This window comes from Macaca fascicularis, chromosome 11 (genome assembly GCF_037993035.2).
Source record: "Macaca fascicularis isolate 582-1 chromosome 11, T2T-MFA8v1.1".
In the NCBI taxonomy this organism is placed as follows: Eukaryota; Metazoa; Chordata; class Mammalia; order Primates; family Cercopithecidae; genus Macaca; species Macaca fascicularis.
In genome coordinates, this window is record NC_088385.1 from 10,097,804 (window position 1) to 10,121,786 (window position 23,983).

At 34.0% G+C, this 23,983-nt stretch overlaps 3 protein-coding genes across 4 annotated transcripts in view; 2 read left to right on the forward strand and 1 right to left on the reverse strand.

Annotated features, from left to right (window-relative positions):
• Positions 1–823: 823 nt before the first annotated feature.
• The window catches only part of LOC135966153 (uncharacterized), a 133,482-nt gene continuing 110,322 nt past the window's right edge, over positions 824–23,983 (reverse strand). Inside the window, exons 2-3 of one of the 2 annotated variants that reach the window (XR_012419963.1) lie at positions 16,836–16,989; positions 824–1,782 (exon numbers count right to left, since the gene is read on the reverse strand). The gene's annotated coding sequence lies outside the window, so the exon portion shown is untranslated. Of the gene's footprint in view, positions 1,783–15,078; positions 16,990–23,983 lie in introns of those variants that run through there. The other variant, XR_012419960.1, reaches the window with a different exon arrangement.
• On the forward strand, positions 6,322–7,746 carry TAS2R10 (taste 2 receptor member 10). The gene has a single exon (XM_005570140.4). It carries the CDS (start codon positions 6,696–6,698, stop codon positions 7,617–7,619), a length of 924 nt encoding a protein of 307 aa, XP_005570197.3. The 5' UTR covers positions 6,322–6,695; the 3' UTR covers positions 7,620–7,746.
• TAS2R9 (taste 2 receptor member 9) lies at positions 22,872–23,947 on the forward strand. The gene has a single exon (XM_005570139.4). It carries the CDS (start codon positions 22,964–22,966, stop codon positions 23,897–23,899), a length of 936 nt encoding a protein of 311 aa, XP_005570196.2. The 5' UTR covers positions 22,872–22,963; the 3' UTR covers positions 23,900–23,947.

The window sequence follows — 23,983 nt, forward strand, 5'->3', positions numbered from 1 at the left end:
GAGATGAAAGGATCTTCTTAAATGATGGCAGCAAGAGAAAAATGAGAAAGAAGCAAAAGCAGAAACTCCTCATAAACCCATCAAATCTCATGGGATTCATTCACTATCACAAGAATAGTATGGGAAAGACTGGCCCTCAGGATTCAATTACCTCCCCCCGGTCCCTCCCACAACATGTGGGAATTCTGGGAGATACAATTCAAGTTGAGATTTGGGTGGGGATACAAACAAACCATATTACAGCTGAAGTGGAAGAAAATGATAAATACTAGTTACAACCATGCAACCAGTTGCAGAAAAAAAGATTATAATTGTTATGAGTATTTATCCTTTATTTTGTAATGGAAATAAATATATACATAGTTTATAAAATATCTATTTTTCATCTATTATTCCCTTATAATGCAATATAACATACGTTAACTGAGTTACAAGACATACAGAAGAATGAACATCACCCAAAATCTGTTAGAGGTTTTTTACAGTAGGTGAAAAAACTTAATTTTCCTTTTTTCATGAAAAATGAATTTAAGGATGGCAGTGGCAGTGGCAGCATGAGCGTAACCAGCTCTGACAGTGGGGAAAGCAACTTACAAAGGCTGTTCTGTGGCAGGAGTTTGCCTTTATCATCCTATTCTTGGTTTTTGTCTAATACTAATTTTCAAGTGTACTTATCAATTCTATGAGTTACCCATACCCTTCCAACAAACTATTTTTCTAATTAAATTGATTAAAGTTGGTTTCTAGTTATGCAACCAAGAATCTTCACAAGTATTGTGAACTACTTGTTGTGAGGAGGTAATGCTAGCTTAATATCTTAAAATTTCTTTTTTTTTAATTTAGTAAAAATTGTGAAAGGACAAAAGAAAATAAAGATGAATGTTTAATCTTGAGAAGAAGACATTTTTAATCATAAGCGAAGTGGCTGAAACCTCAAAGGAAAAGGTAGATGTGCCAAACTACAAAAACATGTACAATGTGTATACATTATATAAAATAACAACAAAAAGCCTGTAAACAAAATTCAGACTAAACTGATGGCTAAGGGAAATCAATTACAGAATAAAAACTACCTTCCATAAAATATGAGTGATATGGTTTGGAACTGTGTCCCCACCAAATCTCATGTTGAATTTTAATCCCCAATGTTGGAGGAAGCCCTGGTGGGCGGTGATTGGATCATAGGATGGATTTCTCTTGAATGGGTTAGCACCCTCCCCTCTTGGCACTGCTCTCATGACAGTGAGTTCTCATGAGATCTGGTTGTTTAAAAGTGTATAGCATCTCCCCTTCTTGTTCTCTCTTGCTCCTGTTCCCTTCATCTGACATGGCTCGATCCCTCTTTGCCTTCCAATATGATTGGAAGCTTCCTGAAGTATCCCCAGAAGCGGAAGGTATTATGCTTCCTGTACAGCCTGCAGAACCATGAGCCAAGTAAACCTCTTTTTTTTTTTTTTTTTACAAATTACCCAGTCTCGGGTATTTCTTTATAGCGGTGCAAGAACAGACTAATACAATAAGCAACTTCTTGAAAATTTTTAAGAAAATGTGAGCAATGAGTAGAAAAAGAATTAGAGGCCATATAGAAGTAGCTTACTAGGGACTTGGGAAAACATTCCCCAATACTTGGAAACAAAGAACTAGAAAAGTGATGATGGTCACTCACCAGAGTACTGTGTAAGGGTTCAGAGCAATTCAGGAATCCTGCTGCCCAAGTCAGTCTCCTGCTTTTATTACCATTCTTGAAGGGGGAGAAGAACAACGTGGAGATGGTACTATTGTCTACCAAAACAGAATGAAATGAGAAATAGAAATAAATAGTATTCAGATTCTAAAATAATTTAGAAATGATACCGTATGCAAGTAAATATTCAGATAACATGAGTTTTCCTACATTTCAACCAAAATTCATTAGAAAATGTGTTGTAACAATATTTTCCCAATTCTAAAGGTGACAAAAAGCATAGCTAAGTAATAAATAAGGACTATATTTGTTAAAATTATGAAACATTATGTGAATTATACCAAAGAATATCCAAGAGGTATACCATATGTCAAGATTTAGAATTAGCTACAAAGTGATGCCAAACCTTTATAAATTATAGTTTTAATGAAATGCCATCCAAAAATGGATTTTGTTAGAAAATTCACAAAAATATTTCAGCATTTTAGGAAATGTAAACATGAAAGAATTATAACGTTTTTGATTTGGCCTCCTTTTCTTTCTCCTTCCTTCCTTCCTTCCTTCCTTCCTTCCTTCCTTCCTTCCTTCCTTCCTTCCTTCTTTCCCTCCCTCCCTCCCTCCCTCCCTCCTTCCTTCCTTCCTTCCTTCCTGTAAAAAGGAACTTTCATTTTGGGTTAAATGTGGAAAGTCACAAAAGGCTATCACATCCATCTTAAAAATGAGACATTTATTGAGAACTATTTTGTTCATTGGAGTATAATTAATCTTAGCAAAATTTCCACATGCACTTGAAAAGAATGGTTGGTCTTCAGTTAGATATAATTTTGTAGAAGGGTAAACTAGATCAAGTTTCTTGAAAGTGTTGTTCACGTCTTCTCTATTTTTACTGGTGTTTGTTTACTTCTTTTAACAATTACTGTGAGAGAGTTCTTTATTCCATGTGTTACTACGACAAAGTACCTTAGACTGAGTAGTTTATAAACAATGGAAATTTATTTTCTCACATTTCTGGATGCTGGGAAGTTGAAGATAAACATGTCTCCTGAGGTCTGCTCTCTGCTTTCAAGGTAGCTCCTTGTTGCTGCATCCTCCAGAGGAGAGGAATGCTGTGTCCTTACACGGTAGAAGGTGAAAGGGCAAAAAGGATGAACACCTCCCTCACACCTCTTTTATAAGATCATTAATCTCATTCATGAGAGGTCTGCCCTTATTACCTCCTAGAGGACCCATCTCTTAATACCGGCATACTGGCAATTAAGTTTCAACATATAGACTGTGGAGGAGACACATGCAGATCACAGCAACGGGGTTTTTAAATCTTTGCTATGCCTATCACTTGCTTTAATTCTGTTGATTTTGCTTTATTTATTTTGAGTCACAATTATTAGTCTGATACACCTTCAGGGTTGTTAAATATTTTTGATAAATTGAATATTTTATCATTATACAACATCCCTCCATTTTTCTACTTGTCTTGATAATATGGCCACTTTGAGAATAGAACTAGTCCTGCTGTTTATGGTTACAAATTCCATAGTATAGCTTCTTCTATCCCTTTACATCCAGTCTATCTGTGCCTTTATGTTTAATGTTTTATCTTCCAACCATAACATTTCATTGTGCTTTCGTTTATTCATTCTGATGATCTCTATCTTTTAATTAGTTTATCAAATCATATTTAATGCAATTATCAGTATGGTTGGCTATAAGTCTTGCATTTTGCTCTATGTTTTTCATTTATCTCACTTGTTTTTGGCCCCCTGTCCTTTTTCTGGCTTTCTTTTGTGTTAATTGACTATATCTTTAATTATTTCATTTTAATCTATTAGCTTTTAAAACTTCATTTGTTATAATGAATTATTCTTTTATATATTGCTGGATTCTATTTTGTTAACATTTTGTTTGGAATTTTTGCATCTACATTCTGGCTATATTAGCCTGTAATTGTCTTGTAAGTGTTCTTGATGAAATTTTGTATAAAGCTGTTCACAGTATTGCATTATCATGAAAGATTATACACAAGGATACGTAACTGTACATTATATAACATTATACAATATATATATGTATATGTGTGTGTGTATATATATATGTACAGAGAGAGAGAGAGATGAGGTCTCACTCTGTCACCCAGGCTGGAGTGCAGTGGCCCAATTATAGCTCACTACAAGCTCAAACTCCTGGGCTCAAGCGATACTTACACCTTGGCTTCCCTTACAGGCACACACCTCCATGACCTGATAAATTATTTATTTTTATTTTTATTTTTTAGTAGAGATAAACTGTTACTATGTTTCCCAGCCTGGTCTCAAACTCCTGGGCTCTAGTGATTCTCCCACCTGGGTCTCCCAAACTGCTGAAATTACAGGCATTAGCTATCACACCCAGGCTGTATTTTTGTTATCTCTAAGGACTGTAGTAATTTGTATTTTCTTTTGACCAACGTTAGTATATTACTGTATCTAGTTCTTTTCTTTTGGTGATTTCTGCTGTTACTATAATTTCTTGACTTCAATTTTCTTTCACTCTTAATTTTCTAGCTTCTAGAGATGAAAACAAAATTCATCTGTTTTTAGCCTTTCTTCCTTTCTAAAAGATGCATTCAAGGCTACAAACTTCCTTCAAAGAATGGCTTTAATGGGATTATGTAAACTTTAATAAGTCATTTCTTTATTACAGGTTGAGTATCCCTAATCCAAATATCTGAAATTTGAAATGCTCCAGAATCTGAAACTCTTTGAGCTCTGTCATGACACTCAAAGGATATGCTCATTGGCACATTTTGGATTTCAAATATTTGAATTAGAGATGCTTAATCAGTATGATGTGAATATTCCAAAATTTAAAAAAAAGAAAAAAAAATCCAAAATCCAAAGCGCTCTGGTCTCACACATTTCAGATAAGGTATACACAACCTGTATTATTTAGTTAAAAATATTTTTCTAATTTTTGTTATTTCTTCTTTGACTTGAGTATTTAGAATTTTTTTGTCTTAGTAAATTGTTTCTTTCTCTAGTTATCTGTTTATTATTGAACTTAATTTTATTCCTTTGAATTCAGGGAACATTCAACACTTGTGAGATATTCTTTTGGATTCACATATGATCACTCTTGATAAAAACAGTCTATGTGCACATGAAAATAATATGAGTTATTTTACTGTTGAACACAAGTTTGTCAATTGTTTTTTCATATATTTTCCATCTATTGATTTTTGGTATGTTTCTAGGCTAAGCTATTGAGTTATATATTTTACAGTCTTTCATGATGATTATAGATTTGTCTTATTTTTCCTTTTCTGTAAATGTTTGGTAGTTTATCTGGTTCATAAATTTTTGGGATTACCCTATCTTTCTGTAGATTTGAGCATTTTTATCACTATAAAGTACACTCCCCATTTATTCTCTAATGATGTTTCCTACCTTAAAGCCTGCTTTATATAATATTAATATAACTATGCCAGATTTATTTTGGATAATGTTTGTCTGGCTTATTTTTCCATAATTTTACTTTAAAGCTTTCTTTTTATATATTATATTGTGTTTCTTGTAAGCAGTATATGGTCAGAGTTTTAAATTCTTCTTTGTTAATATTAATTTTTACTTGGAGTATTTAGTTCATTTACATTTTATATAATTATATTCTCCATTTCTAGAAGTTTTTCCCCAGATGTTCCCATTTCTTTCTGACAGTCTCTTGCTGCTCTTCTCTGAAATTTCATCTTGTGTTTTGTAAACAGTGTATACATTAGCTAATTTATCTACACATATTCTTAAATCTGTCAATTTCAATATGCACAGTCCATGAGAATTTACTTTTCCTACTTACTTTTGGTTGGTTTGTTTTGATTTTCTATCATTTGTAGTCTATTCCTATGCTTAATTTAACTTTATTTTGAAATCATTGTGCAATTTTATTTATGGTATTCATGCCAGGATAAACGAGAGAAGGTCTTTTTTTCTGCAAACCTTAGTTTATTCATTTTTAATGTAAATACAAAAAATAGTCGCTCTTTTAAAGGATTGAAGGCTTATGAAATTAAGATGAGAAAAAAATGACCTTAAGATACTTAATATAGTGCTAGGAATATAATAAAAGCTCAATAAATGGTAGATTTCACTTTTAATTTCACTTTTAATTCTTAGATCAGTATGTTGATTTACTTGTTTCCTGCCTCCCTCATTAGAATATACACTCTATAAATCACACAAGCTTTGAGATTCTGACTACCACTATATTCCCTCAAAGATCAAGAGAGAGTTTGTTCTATCTAGATATTCAGTAAATACTTGTTGGATAAATGAATGAGTGCCTGTAAACAGTTATGTGTTAAATGAAGAGATTATTCCTGAGCCTTTCATGTCAAGGGTAGTCAACATAATCTTCTGCATTCAAGGATGTAATAACCATGAGTATAAAACAACAGCAACAGTTTTGTGATACATTTGTGAAACTTGTCATACCCAGAGTTGAGCTTAAATTTTAATTAAAAATTAAATTCATCATTTAGAGTAGGTATCTACAATGGCTAAATTTGTTTTTCACTTCTACATAGTATTTTCTTTACAAATATAAATTGATTATAAATGACATAAATAATGATTTGATATTTTAAAAGATAAAGTCAAGTATTTTGTTTCTGTTTTGCATTACATTCTATAGGTATATGTTTGGCACTCCTTCTCTACAATTCACTTTATTAAATGTAAAGTAGTCTCAGCAGGACATGTAAAATCCATGAAACACAAATTTTCATTTGCATTTTAACAAATTATAGATAGACATTCAGTCTGAACATTCTCTAGACTAGCCACGTTTTATAGATATATTTGGAAAGGTCTTCATTGAGAAATTTCTAATTCCATCATAAGCCATTACTGGGGCAATTTCAAGTCTTTATATAACAAATGAGAAGAAAGTCATGCTTCCATCAAGCAGCCAATATATGCCTCGTTCTGCAACAGGTAATCTAAGATAGACATAACAGAAGCAATATTAAGAATTAGCAGATATGCTAAGTGTAGTGGAAGGCATCTTCATTTTTGTTGTAATTAGTGAGTCAGTATTTGCGGTTTTAGGGAATGGATTTATTGGACTTGTAAACTGCATTGACTGTGCCAAGAATAAGTTATCTACAATTGGCTTTATTCTCACCGGCTTAGCTATTTCTAGAATTTTTCTGATATGGCTAATAATTACAGATGGATTCATACGGATATTCTCTCCAGATATATATGCTTCTGGTAACCTAATTGAATATATTAGTTACTTTTGGGTAATTAGTAATCAATCAAGTATGTGGTTTGCCACCAGCCTCAGCATCTTCTATTTCCTGAAGATAGCAAATTTTTCCAACTACATATTTCTCTGGTTGAAGAGTAGAACAAATAGGGTTCTTCCCCTTCTGATGGGATTCTTACTTATTTCATGCTTACTTAATTTTGCATATATTGCGAAGATTCTTAATGATTTTAAAATGAAGAATGACACAGTCTGGCGTCTCAACATATTTAAAAATGAATACTTTGTTAAGCAGATTTTGCTAAATCTGGGAGTCATTTTCTTCTTTACACTATCCCTAATTACAAGTGTTTTGTTGATCATTTCCCTTTGGAGACACAACAGGCAGATGCAATCAAATGTGACAGGACTGAGAGACTCCAACACTGAAGCTCATGTGAAGGCAATGAAAGTTTTAATATCTTTCATCATCCTCTTTATCTTGTATTTTATAGGCATAGCCATAGAAATATCGTATTTTACTGTGCCAGAAAACAAACTGTTGCTTATGTTTGGAATGACAACCACAGCCATCTATCCCTGGGGTCACTCATTTATCTTAATTCTAGGAAACAGCAAGCTAAAGCAAGCCTCTTTGAGGGTACTACAGCAATTGAAGTGCTGTGAGAAAAGGAAAAACCTCAGAGCCACATAGACACCTTGGGGAGATATGGATGTTCCACGAAAAGAATCCAGTGAATAAATCCTTGAAGATCTGTTTCACTGCACTGCATTCTTGCTTTGTTTTTTAAACTGTGTCATTAAAAATCACTGAAATCTTCCATAATTGTTTTGACTACATTTCAGGGAATCTCGTCTTTGAGGAGATTTTAATCTCACATGCAAACTCAGTGGCTTAGTCAGCTTCCCCACCCTGCAACTTCTTCCTACAAACTTCCTAGAGGAAAACCATCAGCCTGGAGACTATTCACTATAAAAATTATAGCGGTGAGAATAAGCTCTAAAATAAGACTTCTCGTTGTGCTTTACCTGACTTTTCTGAAGCAAGGACACCTATTCTCCAAGAAAACCCAAAGAAAAAAAAAAAGAAAGAAAATTAGATCAATCTTGACATTTAGAACAGGGAAGTGAGGATAGATGGTGGTGCTTCTTTTCAGTATGCTATTTTAATTATTTAAAGGGTTATTTTTTTCATTTTTTAAAATCTAACATCCTCTTTTACTGGTGTATGTTTGATGTGTAGCAAGTAGTCAGAGTAATAGACGTAGATCTGTGAAATATAGCTAGGGAAACAAGAGTCTAGTTGAGGGATATGGGATCAAAACACTGATGAAATAAATATACTCTTCATAATCAGTGATTTGAGATAAGGCAGATTATGAACCAATTAAAGTTGAGTAAAGATTTTTCTAGAAGCATAGATCCAAAGGCTGCAAGATTCAACGCAGTCCCTGACCAAAGGACACAAGATGAACACAGGGTAGAATCTGTGTGAAATATGAAATGTTCTGTCTTAGAGCTTCATACACACACACACACACACACACACACATGCACACACACACACACACGTTTATCTACACAAACTTGCAGTCACAGGCATGTTTCAAATTTTGGGTTTTAAAGTGAAATTTTATGTCCAACTCAGGTTATAAACTCAGTGACTTATTTTGGCAACTTCCAAAAGTGCCTTGATCTCATACTTATGGCCTAATAAGTGAAATATTCCCAAATATAAGGACTTAATTCATTTTCTATGTCAGGTTTCCAAATCAATATTTTTATATTTTTAAACTATTGTGTTTAGAACGTACAGATAAAGAGATAGCAGAAAAAAGAAAACCCAATGCTGCTGCCTATTTCAACCAAATATGTTGGCTTACTGGAAATTATACTGTAAAAAGAACTATGTTCTCCATATAGATTATGTTGATAATGTGGAATTTATTCATTTTCCCATGTTTTCAAAAATTACCTATACTAATCATTTTAAGGGGTACATAACTCCCCTTGCAAATATACAATAATATACTTAATGTTTATCATATCGTTTGCATTTAAATTGTCTTCAGTTTTCCACTGTTAGAAATAAACATAATATGAGTATTATAGAGCATGAATACTATTCATTCATATGAATACTATTTGAATGCTAACTTGGCTAGGTATTGAGGACAGAGTAGTGAACAAGACATCAATATAATGGAAAATATATTCTAATGGAAAACAAATGAATAGCTAGCTAACTTAAACAATTATATTTATGATATTGGGAGAGAAAAACTATAGGATGTTGACCTGACCTGGTCATGGGAATGGACAAGATGTCACTGAGGTTAATGGTTTAATTTGATATCTAAATAATGTGTAGGAGTAAGGTGGACAAAGGAGGAGAAATTTGGGGTGGGAAAGTATCATGTCGAGGTCTTGAAGCAAGAAGGAGTAGAGGGTATTCCAGAAACTAAAGGTCCAGTATGACTAGTATATAGACAGAGTAATATGTAAATTATTTTTAAGGAAAATTCCAATGGGGAGAAATTTGACAAATTCCTTGCAGAACTGATAAATTGCTCTGTAGAAGTAGTAAACCTATATGTTAATAGTGAAAAAATATACATCTTATTCCAGTCTCGAAATCAAGCAGGTTATTATTTTTAATGTCATTACCTTGATTGCAAAAATATCTTTACTTCACATATATTTGATTACTAGTGCAGTTAAGCATTATTACAGGATTAACCAATAGCATATACACTTTGGGAATTGTTCATTGTTTTTTCCTTATTTGTTCATGTCATAGTTTTTCTTACCAATTTTGTGACTACTTTATACATTAACAGTATGCCATATATGTGTTATGATTTTTTCTTAATTTGCTATTTAGTGAGTAATTTAGTTTGTAATGTTTGGGGAAATAAGTGGATAATTTACATGATCTCATATTGATTTATGGTTTCTTCTGCTATTTTTGCCGATTTTAACTTATTTTTACTGATACCTGTTCCTTTCATCAAAAGCTCCATTTTCTACTATAAAACACAGTTTTATTGCATCTAAAATTAGCAAACACAAAAATATATAAAGAAGAAATTGATTATGCACATTTGCAGTACTCAACTAACCATTGTTAACATATTTCTACATATATTGTAAAATAGATCTCAACATAGATAGATGACAGATAATAAGCATGTTACTTTAAAAATCTGTTTTGATTAGATTTATATATAAACTGGATGACGAGGTTATCTGTGGATATTGGGATTATAGATAATTTTAATTTTCTTGTAGTATTACGTAATTTTCTATGTAATAATTTATGTCATATGAAAAATACAATTAAATAAAAGATGAGGCACGTGAAAAAATATGTTTAGTAATACTTGCTTTGAGAAACAAGGGAAAGAAAAAGAATCTTCCCTAGCATTTGCACAGACTGCATAAGCTCTAATTCTGGTATCTGCTGCGTTTGTAGCTCTGATGACTAACTTTGTTGTTTGTACTAACTTTTGATTATATTGGCTTGTTCCTCACATGTTTTATGATTTTATTTTGAACTCAGTTTTATTAGAATATTATCTGTGGGAATTCTTTGAGGTCAGGTTTACAGTGACATCTGCCAGAAAGAGTTTAACTTTGTGAAGGCTGACTGGGGTCACTTGCAGTCTCAACTTCTTTAAGCTAAACTTTTCAGTTTGCAATGATTTAGGCTATATAGAATTTAACTTCTAGCCCCAAGTATACATGAGTGAAAGGCTATTGTTACAAATTCTTAGAGCAACATTCGTCTTTCATTCTCTTTTACATTCCCCTTTCAATTAACTACACTGGCTGAGTGTTAAGTACTCATACTTTAGTCTTTTGCTGGACATATATTATTTTCTCATTTGTCTATTAAGATTTTGCATTTCAGGGGTCTTGGCTTATAGATAGTATCCAATCTCACTTCTAACTTTGGAGAAGTCCAAGTCAGGTATCTCATCCAACATGCATATGATCTTTTAAAACATAAGCACTGGTTTATGAATGGATGAAGAAAATGCTGTATATATACACAACGGAATACTATTTATCCATAACAGTTTAAAAAAAAGAATGAAGTGCCATTTGCAATGACATGGATGGAAAGCGAAGACACTATGGTACATGAATTAAGCCAGAAACAAAAAGTTAAGCACCACACATTCTCGCTCATATAAGAAAACTAAAAAAAGAAGATCTCATAGAAGTAAAAAGAAAAGCAGAGTATACCAGAGGCTGGGAAGGACAGGGGTTTGTAAAAGTATACAAAATTCAGCTGGATAGGAGGAGTAAGTTCTAGTGTTTTATAGGACTATAGGATGACTATAGCTAACAATAATACATAGTTTTAAATATCAGGAAGGAGGATTTCAATATTCCCAATAAAGAAATGATAAATGTTTGAGATGATAGATCTTCTAATTAACCTACCGAATCACTATACATTGTATGTTTCAAAACATCACTATGTACCTGATAAATGTGTACAGTTATTATTACATAAGATAGGAAAATAGCCTATTGCATAGAAAGAGTGATGCCATCCTGAAGCAAAACTACCACAGCCACTGATGTTTATCTCCTGCATACCAATGTGTTCTGCAGCAAGCTCTTTAAACAATTCCCGTGACATAGATAACCCCTCATAAAGAGCTAACCTTCTTAGTGGTCGTAAGTTTTAGCAAGAGAGTCTGAGGTATGAGTAGCTGCACAATGTTTTACCCAAAAAGCTTAATATATAAAGGATATTTTCTGGAGGGCGGGTGTGGGGATCCAATATCTTGCGGCCACCCAAGACATTGCCTCTGTTTATAAGTTCCTATTAAATATTTATTTCTTTTAAAGAAGATAACATATGTCTATGTATAAGATATATATATAGAGAGAGATGTATAAGATACATATATCTTTTGCAGCAACTTGGATAGACCTGGAGATCATTATTCTAAGCGAAGTAACATAGGACTGGAAAACCAAAAACTGCATGTTCTCAGTTATAAGTGGGAGCTAAGCTATGAGTGTGCAAAGAAATACAGAGTGATATCGTGATCTTTAGAGACTCAAAAGGGGGAGGTCGGAAGGGAGGATAGGGATAAAAAAGCTACATATTAGGTACAATTTACACTACTGAGGTGATGGGTATACTAAAATCTCAGAATTCACCACTATATAACTCATCCATGTAACAAAAAAATACTTGTACCCAAAAAGTGGTTGGAGTAAAAATTATAAATAAGTAAATAAATAAATAAACATTTCTTTCTGAGAAACTGGATTTGTTAGCCTCTTTCTTTGGCCTCTCAGCTCTGTCAGCCTTTAGGGATAGTTTTGCATATACCTTTTCACCGCAGAACATCAATTTAAAAAAATAACAAAATAAAAAAATACTTAAACACCGGTTTAAAGGAGAGTGACAATGCCCTCTGATAGATAACCTCCTCTAACTCCAAGATAGATAGTTAGGGACTAACTCTATCTTCAGCACTGTTTCCTCTCATGATTTGCACTTTCCCACTATTTTTGGCATCTGAGGATTCTTTTTTAACTCTCTTGACAGCTGGACCATGCACTTTAAAAATAATTCTGAAGGCTTCTTTTTCAGTATCTTTATCTTTTCTGGACTGGAAGGACTTTTCCAGACATCCGGGTTTTCATATATTTTTATGCAGCTTTTTTTAATTTATAAAAATAATTTTAACTTCTATTTTTAGATAAGGGGGTACAGGTTCAGGTTTGTTAGCAGATTATATTCCTTGGTGCTGAGGTTTGGAGTATAATTGAACCCATCACCCACGTAGTGAGCATGGTACTCAACAGCTAGTTTGACAGTCCTTACCCCCAATTCCTGCCATCTCTCCCTCTCCACTTAGTCCTCAGTGTCTACTGTTGCCATTTTTACGTTTGTGTGTCCCAATGTTTGGCTCCCACTTAGAAGCAAGAGCATGTGATAGTTGGTTTTCTGTTTCTGCGTTAATTTGGTTAGGATGACAGTTTGCCATATTTTTTAAGGCAAAAGTTGTTTGTTTCACTAGCTTTTTTTTTCAGTACAAGTATTCAAAATTGTATGTTTTCTGCCCAAATATCAACTTACATGTATTCCACAAATGTTGACACATTGTTCTTATATTGTATTCAACTCAAAGAATTTCAAAATATTCTTTACACTTTCATTTTAATGCAAGAGATATTTAACAATAATGAGATTTTTAAAGGTAACTTTTGTATTGATATCTTATTTTATTTAAGTTGGGTCAGACAGCATATGTGTATGATATTTGGCCTAGGATGAGATTTATTTGGCCCAACGTATGATCCATTTTTGTGACTGATTTTCTTTAAATGAGTTTGATGGTGTTAAATGTATATACATTAGATGAACATTAATGATATTACTAGTTTACATCTTTAATATATGAAAATTTCCAATAGTTAAATTAGTAAACCTACACTTACAATTACTGATTTATTTGTTTATGCTCATAATTGTTTTATTTGTAGTTGCATTTAATTTGAAGCAATGTTGATAATTGCATTTTTATTCAGGGTCATTACTTTCTTATGGTTTTTACTAATATTAAAAACTCTTATCATGAAAGTTTTTGCTTTAAACTTTATTTTGCCCTTGGTAAATTCCCTAATTTTGTTACATTTTATTTTATTTTGATACATACTATTTGTTCAACATTGTAAGGTATATGTGATATTTTGTTTCATGTATATAATGTGTAATAAAAGTCAAGATATTTAGGATCCATCACTTCAAGCATTTATCATTTCTAGATCATGTGTTTTCCACCTCTGCATTTTCAACACTTCTGCTTTTTATTTTTTAAATGTCTCTTGTAGAAAACAAGTATCTCATTTTTGACACTTTAATAATGTAATCTCAAAATTATTGAGAAACATTTTTACACTTAAGGTAACTGTGATTATATTGTTTTCTATCTTCTCATTTCTTCTTTTTACTCTATTTTAATGCTTTCTTTTAGATTTTTTTTCCTTTCCTGTTTTCTATTGGTATCAAATTTTCATGTGCTGGGTTTTAAACTGATACCTTTATCTTCATTTCATATAAAATTAAGTTTAATTCATTCTTATTCTCCTGATAGCCATTTCCACGCTGCATGTTTTTATGGTCTGGAATATTAATTTTTTTAATTTACACATTTATTTTGTTTCATTGTGATAAAATTTATATAACAAATTTGTCATCTTCACCATTTTAAGTATAATTTTGTGGCACTGATTACATTCACAATGTTGTGCAAGCATCACCACTGTGTCCAAAACTTTTACATTACCACAAATAGAAATTTTTGATTCATTAGGCAGTAACTCCCTATTTTTCCTTTCCCACAGTTCCTGGTGACCTCTGATCTGCTTTTTGGCTTTATGAATTGGCCTAGTCTAGATAATTCATATGAATAGAATCACACAGGTTTTCTCATTTTGTATCTGGTTTAGTTTACTAAGAAAGTTTTCAAGGCTCATTAGTATCTTAACATGTATCTCTGACCATCATTCTTTTGTGTGACTGAATAATATTTTATTGTGTATATGCACCCTAATTTGTTTAGGTATTCATCAGTTGAAAAACACTTGGGTGATTTCTACCTTTTGGCTGTTGTGAATTATGCTGCAATATATGCTGGCACATAAGTATCTATTTGAGTTACTGTTTTCAATATATACTAGGAGTGAAATTACTAGGTAATATGGCAATTCCTATGCTTAGCTTCTTGTGGAGGCACTGAACTGTTTTCCACAGTAGCTTTATCATTGTACATTTCCACCAAGAATGTACGAGAGTTCCACACTTTCCACATCCTTGCCCACCCTTGTTATTTTCCAGGATTTTTACTATAGCCATTCTAGTGGATGTGAAGTAATACGTGACTGCGGTTTTGGTTTGCACTTCCCCAATGACTAATGATGCTTAGCATCTTTTTATGTGCTTATTAGACATTTATAAATCTTTTGCCCAATTTAAAATTGGATTTTTTGTTGGGTTGTAGAGATTCTTTACATATTCTAACTGTTAAAGTCATCGCAGCTATATGATCTGCAAATATTTTCCCCCAGTCTATAGATTGTCTTTTCACTTTCTTGGAGAGGCTTGTGATAAACAAAAGTTTTATTTTGCGTGAAATCCAATTTGAGTATTTTTTTTGTGGCTTACTTTTTTCATGTCATATGTAAGAATCCGTTGCCAAATCCAAGGTCATAAAGATTACCATTAGATTTTCTTCTGGGTGTATTTAGTTTTAGTTGTTATATTTAGGTAATTGATCCATATTGAGCTAAGTTTTGTATATGTTGTGAGTTTGGGGTCCAACTCCATTCTCTTGCATGTGGATATCCAATTGTCATAGCGTCACTTGTCAAAAAGACTATGCCCTAAAGAATTTTTACACACTTGTCAAAAATCAATTAATCATAGATACATGGGTTTACTCCAAAACTCTCGATTCTATTACATTGGTCTATATGTCTATCCTTATGCCAATAAAACAGTCTTGATTATTGTAGCTTTGTAGTAAGTTTTATACTTGACTTTAGCCGAAAAGTTGAGAAGTAATGTAGTGAATTTTAAAAATATTAAGTGTGAGCCTTCCAACTTTATTCTCCATTTTTAAGATTGCTTTGGAAATTCAAGGTTTCTTGTAATTCCATATGGATTTGAGGATAAATTTTTCTGTTTCTGAAACACAGTCTGTGAGAATTTTTAATAAGGATTTGAATGAATCTGTACATTTCTTTGGTCTCTCCCCTTTGTGTCTATGGAGTAAAAGCAGATGAAAAACTAAGAGTATCTGACCTGAGGGGCCCAAGTGTCATATCTGAGGACAGGATGTAGTGAGGGGTCTTGCAAGGAGAAGAGGCATAGTACTTCCCACTTGCCCTAAAGGACATGGAATTCCATGATGCCACTTTTTCCTGCCTCTGGGTCCCTGTAGTCTTAAGAGCCAGAGCCTACAGAGCTGGGGGTGGTGGCAGTGGGGCAGATCTGGATGCAGCCCAAGGTGCAGCCAGGAGTGATTATGACTCCTAGAGAAGCTCCTAGGGTGGGGAACAGGATATGTCAAGGTGCAAAATTTCTCAGCATGTCATTAAAGGTTTTTGGTTGCAACAGAAATGAATGTAAGCAGTAAGGAGGAAGGAGCTTTATAGTTAGGATGTTGAGCCATCTGTCCTAAAGTTAAGAGTTGAGTCCAATCATCTTTAGAAAGAGTCAGGACTCAGTCATGACTGAGATAGCCCCAAGGACCTCAGATATGGGAAGGAGTGGGTATTATTTCTAGCTTATGCAGCCAATGTGACTCAGTTTCCACAACTCCCATTCTCTGTGTTTCCAAGGTCAAAATTCCAAATTCTTCACAGAGATTTATTCATTCATTTGTTCATTAAATATGCATGGAGCCCCTACTGTGTAGTAGGCAGAATTCTAGACACTAAAGATACAGCACTGATCCAAGGAGACAAAAATACCTATTTTACATCTTACATTGCAGTGGGCACAGAATAAGATTGGCTTAACTTGGGTTAGGTATCCACCCCTAATTCAATCAGCTGTGGCCAGATGGAGTTCATGAGCCAAGAGACTTCTCCCAATGGGTTCTACTACAATGAACAATCGTTCTTTAAGACACACATGGACTCCTGATTATCAGTTCAGAAAGCAGACAGTGGGTTTTAAAATAATAAGGCATAGTTGAGTTCATTCAGTCACCTTGACAGCAACAATTTTCTCTAGGAGGCTGGATGTTCTTAAGCAGCAGCCTGTCCATCTTGCATCCCCCAGGTTCTCCGGATTCTCCACTTCCAAAGGAGCAGGACTGGAACGCCCTTCCGTATCATCAACTTTCTCCTCGCACCAAACCTTACTCACCAGGGCCTGGGACTGTGGGTTAGACTTCTCCCTCTTTTGCTATCTTCAGCTCCTGATCTGGCTAGAATCTTCTGTGAACAGGGACAAGGCTTGCTTCTTCTGGTATCTGCCATGGCAGAGGCCAGCCCAGGGCTCAGGGAAGCCTTAACGAGGCCTGCAGGGGGAAAAAAAAAAATTATATACATATATATATATAAAAAAAATAAAAAATTAAGTGTGAGTTTTCCAACTTTGTTCTCCTTTTTTAAAGATTGTTCTGGGTATTTGGGTTCCCTTGTAATTTCACCCGAATTTGAGGATTAGTTTTCCTCTTTCTGAAAAAAAAAGGTCTGTAGAAATTTTTGATAGAAATTTTAATAATCTTTAGATTGCTTTGAGTAGTATTGATATCTTAACCATATCAAATCATCTTGTCCACGAACAAGGAATGTCTTTCTACTTACTTGTGTCTTCCTTAATGTCTTTCAGCAATGTTTCATCATTTTTTGTATATAAGTATTTTGCTTCTTTGGTTAAATTTATTCCTAGTTATTTCATTATTTTGGAATTGTTTTCTTAATTTACTTTTTATATTCACTGTTCAGATGCCTGGTGTGTAGAAACACTAAAGAGTTTCACATGTGTTGATCTTGTACCTACAACTGGAGTTTTAAGATTTCTATAGTATACAGATGTTCTTTTCTTAATTTTTTTTAATTTTTGACATCGTAAGCCTTACAAAATTTCTTATAAATTTTACTCCACACGTCATGTAAGTATCTCCTCACCCAATTATAGTTTTTTGTTAATATATCCTCCAAAATGTTGAAAGAAGTTCTATGTTTAGTAAACATCTGAAACCTACATATCTGAGAATATTTTTACTTAACCTGAACATTTAGATGTGTTGTCAAATATAAATATCTTATTGTGTTTAAGTTGAAATACTGTTAAAATCATTTTATTTATGCCATTGCAGACAGAAACAAAATAGTCACCTGTCCCTCAATATTATGAGATGCACTGGGCATTAATATTGAATAAAAAAAAGAACTACATGTGAAGGAGAAAAACAACTAAGTCTATTTAAGTTTGTTTTCATTTTCAGTAAGTAATAGAAAATAAATTGTTAAACCATAATTATTATGTTGCCATATTTTATGATCTCATGTGATTGGCATTGTCTTAGTCCATTTTGCTGCTATAAAAAAAATCTGAGATGAGGTAATTTATAAATAACAGAAATTTATTTTATCATAGTGCTGAAGGCTAGAAAGTCCAAGACTAAGGCATTGGCAGGTTTGGTGTCTGGTGAAGGCCTTGTCACTGCTTCCAGCATGGAACCTTGAATGCTGTATCTTTTCGTAACAGAAGGTGGGAAAGGTTAAAAGGCCTCTTTAGTTCCCTTCAGGCCTTTAAATCCCATCATAATGACAAACCCATCATAATCGTCTCCTAAAAGGTCCCACTTCTTAATATTGTTGCATTAGGGATTACATTTCCACATGAATTTTGAAGAGAATACAAATATTCAAACTATGGAAATCATAAAATGTGAAATTTGGCCAAATATTCTGGATAGGAAATTGTAATTAAGACTATAAAGGCTCTATAGCAAAACTAGATAAGAGAATCATGATTTATTGAATGGAATGCCAAAAAATTCAATAATAATAGTACCTACAATGTTTTGAGTGTATATGATAAGAACTATTCTAAGTATTTTAAATGCAAGACTTTAAGTATAATATTTCTGTGAGATCAATAGTACTATGATCAATGTTTTACACATTGGAGAAAGAAAAGATTCGGCACAATCTAAATCACACAACTAATAAAACTGAGAATGAGCTTCAACTCCAGCTGTCTGGCACCAAAGCTGAAGCTCTTAACTGTTATATATATTTCAAGCCTTGTCCAAACTTTGTTATTTAGCAAATAAATTATTTGTCTTCCATGGATCCCAAATATCCTATTTCTTTGCCATTTTTATTCAAACAGACAAGACTATTCCCAATATGCTACAAAGTGTTTTATGCCTGAATTATTGAATTTATATAGTTCTCCATTAAGACTGTCCTCTTCTTAAAGAAACATGCATATTTCTCATTCAAGGCATCTGTTCCCAACATGGGTCTTTATATTGCCCTGTTTTCATGAGGTTCACATGTACCCCCCAACATCTGTACAACTATTATATGTCCATAATAATTAAATTTTTAAAAATTAAAAATACAACAAACAAGATTACTGAATGAATTTTTTTAAAATAGAAGATTATTTCATCCAACAAAAAGATAGGGGAACTTTAACAAAAGGAGTGGTGGTAAAATTTAGTATATTTAACTATTTCATTTCAGGTAGAAAGCAAAAATCAAGGAAGGAAGACTGGCTTATGATTGTGACAAGGAAAGGTAATGTTTTGTATAGAGTGATGACAGGAGGTAACGAACTGCTGTATGTCTTATGAGGGATTAGAGGGAGAATAGTCTGGCCAGGCACGGTGGCTCACACTTGTAATCTCAACACTTTGGGAGGCCAAGGCAGGAGGATCGCTACAGGCCAGGAGTTCAAGACCAACCTAAGCAATAAAGTGAAACTTTGCCTCAAAAAAAAAAAAAAAAGGAAACAGAATAATTTGGAAGTTACAAGAGAGGGAAAGAAAAACACCCACCCACCCCAGCTTTAGACCCACTTCTATGAGGGTCTGAGAGAAAACAGCTGCCACAGGATTTAACTGTAGAGTATTGAAATAAAAAGATCCACGGACATGAGTGATGAATAAACTGGGAGGGGCACCAAATTATATACTTATTTTTATTAATCCTTAGCTTCAATCTAGTATTTCTTATGTCTTGAATGTAAGTAACAAGCACATATCATACCAGCAGTATCTGTAATTTTTTTACTTCGGGAAGTCAAAAATCTTTGTTGTTACAGGTGCCACCTATTATCATTTACTTTCATCACTGGTCTTTCTGCCAGATATTTTTGTTACGTCAATTAAAAAGCACATAAATTCCTATATTATATTAAAAATATATTTCATACTGTAGGAAAAAGTCATATATATATACGGATTCCTTATAAATTTCAAATATTTTTATTTCATGCATTTAAAAACATTATTCTGAAATTATAGCATGTGCCAGACTGGAAAAGGAGTCCATTTAACAAAAAAGTTCCAGAACCTCGAGTTCAAATGAAGAAGATAAAGTGAACTGTTAGAGAAATGAATGAGAATATAAGACTTCTGCTAATGGTTTACTAGCGATCCCAATGGATACAGTGAAGAGTTTAGAATGGGGTGGGAGTTAAAGTCAGCAACTATTCAAAATATAAGTTGTCAGAAAATAGGACAGTACAGCAGTATTCTGTTCTTGATTTACAAATATGAAGAGTATAGTCATTTCCCTTGATCAGTAATAACCAGTGGAGTAATTCGAGGACAAATGCCTGTAAAAGATGTAAGGTTCTAAAGAATGGTAAACAGTATTTCAACAAAGGAAAGAAAATGAAATTTAAGAAACATCTGCCTAAGTAGGTTTGTGTTTGCTCACTTCTCATGGAAAGACATACAGAAAATGATGTCATAAGTTTCCCAGTATTTCATTTGTTTTCTAGTGGAGACAGAAATAATCAATAAACTAACATTCTAGATTAAAGTGTTTCTGCAATGGAAAGACATGTTAAAGTCTGTCAGCTAGGATCCCTCTTTAACTTCTCAATGCTAAGATTAAATCCAAAAGGCAAACAACACATAAATACACACACACAGACACACACACACACACACACACACACACATTCAATGGTGTCAAATAAATTGAGATCATTTGGGTTTAATTTATAGCAAGAAAAGATAAAAGGGTGGCATTTTAGTAAGTATGGGCCCTTACGTAACTCTGGTCATATACTATAGCATATTTGCATTTACATTTGAATATAGGCATAATAACTTCCTTAAATTGATCAGTATTCCACACAGCTAAAGAAAAGAAGGGATGCAGGGGAAAAGATCATGACTCAGAAGGCAAACTTGGATTCTATATCTGGGTTTACCAAGAAATTTTAAAATGCCAGTTATTAATCACCCACCAACACGATATATTTTCATCTTCATCTTTTCTGGACATTATAAATTGATCCCAGAGTACTTCCATTTCCAAATAATAACCTTCAACCCATTTTATTCCCCTCCTCAAAATTTTATCATTCCAAAAGTTTAATCAAAATAATGAAATACTGCATTCCCTGAGATGTAAACATGGTGCAACCTTGTCTGTCAGTTGGATGCGAATCAATTTCTTTAGTGAAGTCCTTCTCAGAATATTACCGCTTTCATGGCTTTGGTCATGATAAGCACAGTGCATATTTTTGAGTTGTGTAATCTGATATTTCTTCAGAAACAAAATTCACAGAGAGGCATGAAAGAAACCCCAAATTTCACTTAATAGAGTAACAATAGCCATTTACTTTCTCATAAAAATCTGCAAGATTTTTATCTCTTTATTTTGTCTAAAACCCTGAACATATGACACATTATCTCATTAAATACTTTGTATTGTTGTGTTCGTTTGATAAGCAATATTTAATATTGCCTTAAAATTTAATATTAGTTTCAAAATAAAATTTCTGGAAACTGTGTATTGCTGTGTGCCTTTTTCTATTATTTCAAATATGTTCTATTACGTCCAATGACATGTTTCAGTATGTCCCAATAAAACAAACTGTGTGTTTCCAATGTGTACATAATTAACATACTAATATTCATAATACATCTGCTGCCAAAAAATAGAGCTAAGAAAATTCAGAGCATGTATTCTTATTATTCAGTTCAGATTGAAGAGTCTTGCATCTCTCTCAGGCTTTTTAGTTTCTTGCTTTGTCCTCCTCACAGTTCAGACTGATCTGTTTCCATTCTAAAGATAAGTGACCAGTATTTTGACTATTTTTTCTATGTAAGGAAGCTACATTCAGGTACAAAGCAAGAACACTCTAAGAAACCCTAACATCAGGGCCGGGCGCGGTGGCTCAAGCCTGTAATCCCAACATTTTGGGAGGCCGAGACGGGCGGATCACGAGGTCAGGAGATCGAGACCATCCTGGCTAACACGGTGAAACCCCGTCTCTACTAAAAAATACAAAAAACTAGCCAGGCAAGGTGGCTGGCGTCTGTAGTCCCAGGCACTCGGGAGGCTGAGGCAGGAGAATGGCGTAAACCCGGGAGGCGGAGCTTGCAGTGAGCTGAGATCCGGCCACTGCACTCCAGCCTGGGCGACAGAGCAAGACTCCGTCTCACAAAAAAAGAAACCCTAACATCTAAACCAGAATTTTCTGTGTCCCGTTTACTGACAACTCTACAATTTCATGTTTATTTCCCTCGTTGTACCTTCTGTTGAGAAGACAACACTGCACAGCTTTTTGAGGATACTGGGAATTACCTCAATAATGTATTTCTCAATGCCCTAGTGAATGGAGTGTCCTTTTGGCTCTCTTAAGTCATGTAATGGGGAGAAGGTGAAGTTCCCATACGATAAATTCACCTTAATACTCCTATCTATCTTCCTAAACCCTTAGATTCTTTCCTCTACGTTCCACTAGTTGTGCCATTTAAGCCTCATTTAATGTTAATAACAATTTGTTTAAAGCTTTAGTCAATCAAGCAAGTAAACTGGCTACACAAGCTAACACATTAAACCTAGAATCTGTAATAGCGATAGCTATGCCAATATACTAACAAGGGTGGATAGTCGGCCAGCAAATTAAATTCTAGCCGTATTTTCCAAGCAATTGATACCTCTTGAAGTTCCTGGTCAACAGCTCTGATTGATAAATCCAAAATATACAGAGGTTAAAATAAGAAAGATTGTGCAAATTTAAGAAACCAGATCCATTCCCATTTGCATCCTAGAGCCCTTCTGTCATCACTGCACCACACCAAAGGAAATTACTGGCCCCAATCATTGAAGTCTGTAGGCAGCTCTAGCCCAGAGCAGGACTGGCTATCTTCTTCATCCGCCAACAAAAAGGAAAGAGAAAGACAATTATATCACGGTCTAAGTGGTATACCGAGACATTGTTCTTCACTGGTCAGCTGAAAGTCAATTCATCATCAGTGATATTCAAAATCAGAAGTCTCTGCTGGTATGCCAAGTACAATAGAGGCAATATATATTATTTTAATTGCTGGTGAACTGACCATAGGGATTTGGGGAAATGGATTCATTGTACTAGTTAACTGTATTGACTGGCTCAAAAGAAGAGATGTTTCCTTGATTGACATCATCCTGATCAGCTTGGCCATCTCCAGAATCTGTTTGCTGTGTGTAATATCATTAGATGGCTTCTTTATACTGCTCTTTCCAGGTACATATGACACTAATGTGCTAGAAAGCATTATGGATGCTGTCTGGACATTTGCCAATAATTCAAGTCTCTGGTTTACTTCTTGCCTCAGTATCTTCTATTTACTCAAGATAGCCAATATATCCCACCCATTTTTCTTCTGGCTGAAGCTAAAGATCAACAAGGTCATCCTTGCGATTCTTCTGGGGTCCTTTCTTATCTCCTTAATTATTAGCTTTCCAATTAATGGTATGTGGTATCACCTTTTCAAGGTCAGTCATGAAGAAAACATTACTTGGGCATTCAAAGTGAGTACAATTCCAGGTGCTTTCAAACAGTTAACCCTGAACCTGGGGGCGATGGTTCCCTTTATCCTTTGCCTGATCTCATTTTTCTTGTTACTTTTCTCCTTAGTTAGACACGCCAAGCAAATTCAACTGCATGCTACAGGGTTCAGAGACCCCAGCACAGAGGCCCACATGAGGGCCGTAAAGGCAGTGATCATCTTTCTGCTCCTCCTCATTCTGTACTACCCGGTCTTTCTTGTTATGACCTCTAGCACTCTGATTCCCCAGGGAAAATTAGTGTTGATGATTGGTGACATAGTAACTGTCATTTTCCCATCAAGCCATTCATTCATTCTAATCATGGGAAACAGCAAGTTGAGGGCAGCTTTTCTGAAGATGTTAAGATTTGTGAAGGGTTTCCTTAGGAGAAGAAAGCCTTTTGTTCCATAGAGTCCCCTAAAAACCCCGTAAAGCCTGACTACAAGGAGAAAGAAATCAACAACAGGCATTCTCCCTTCTGTTTGCATTCATTTT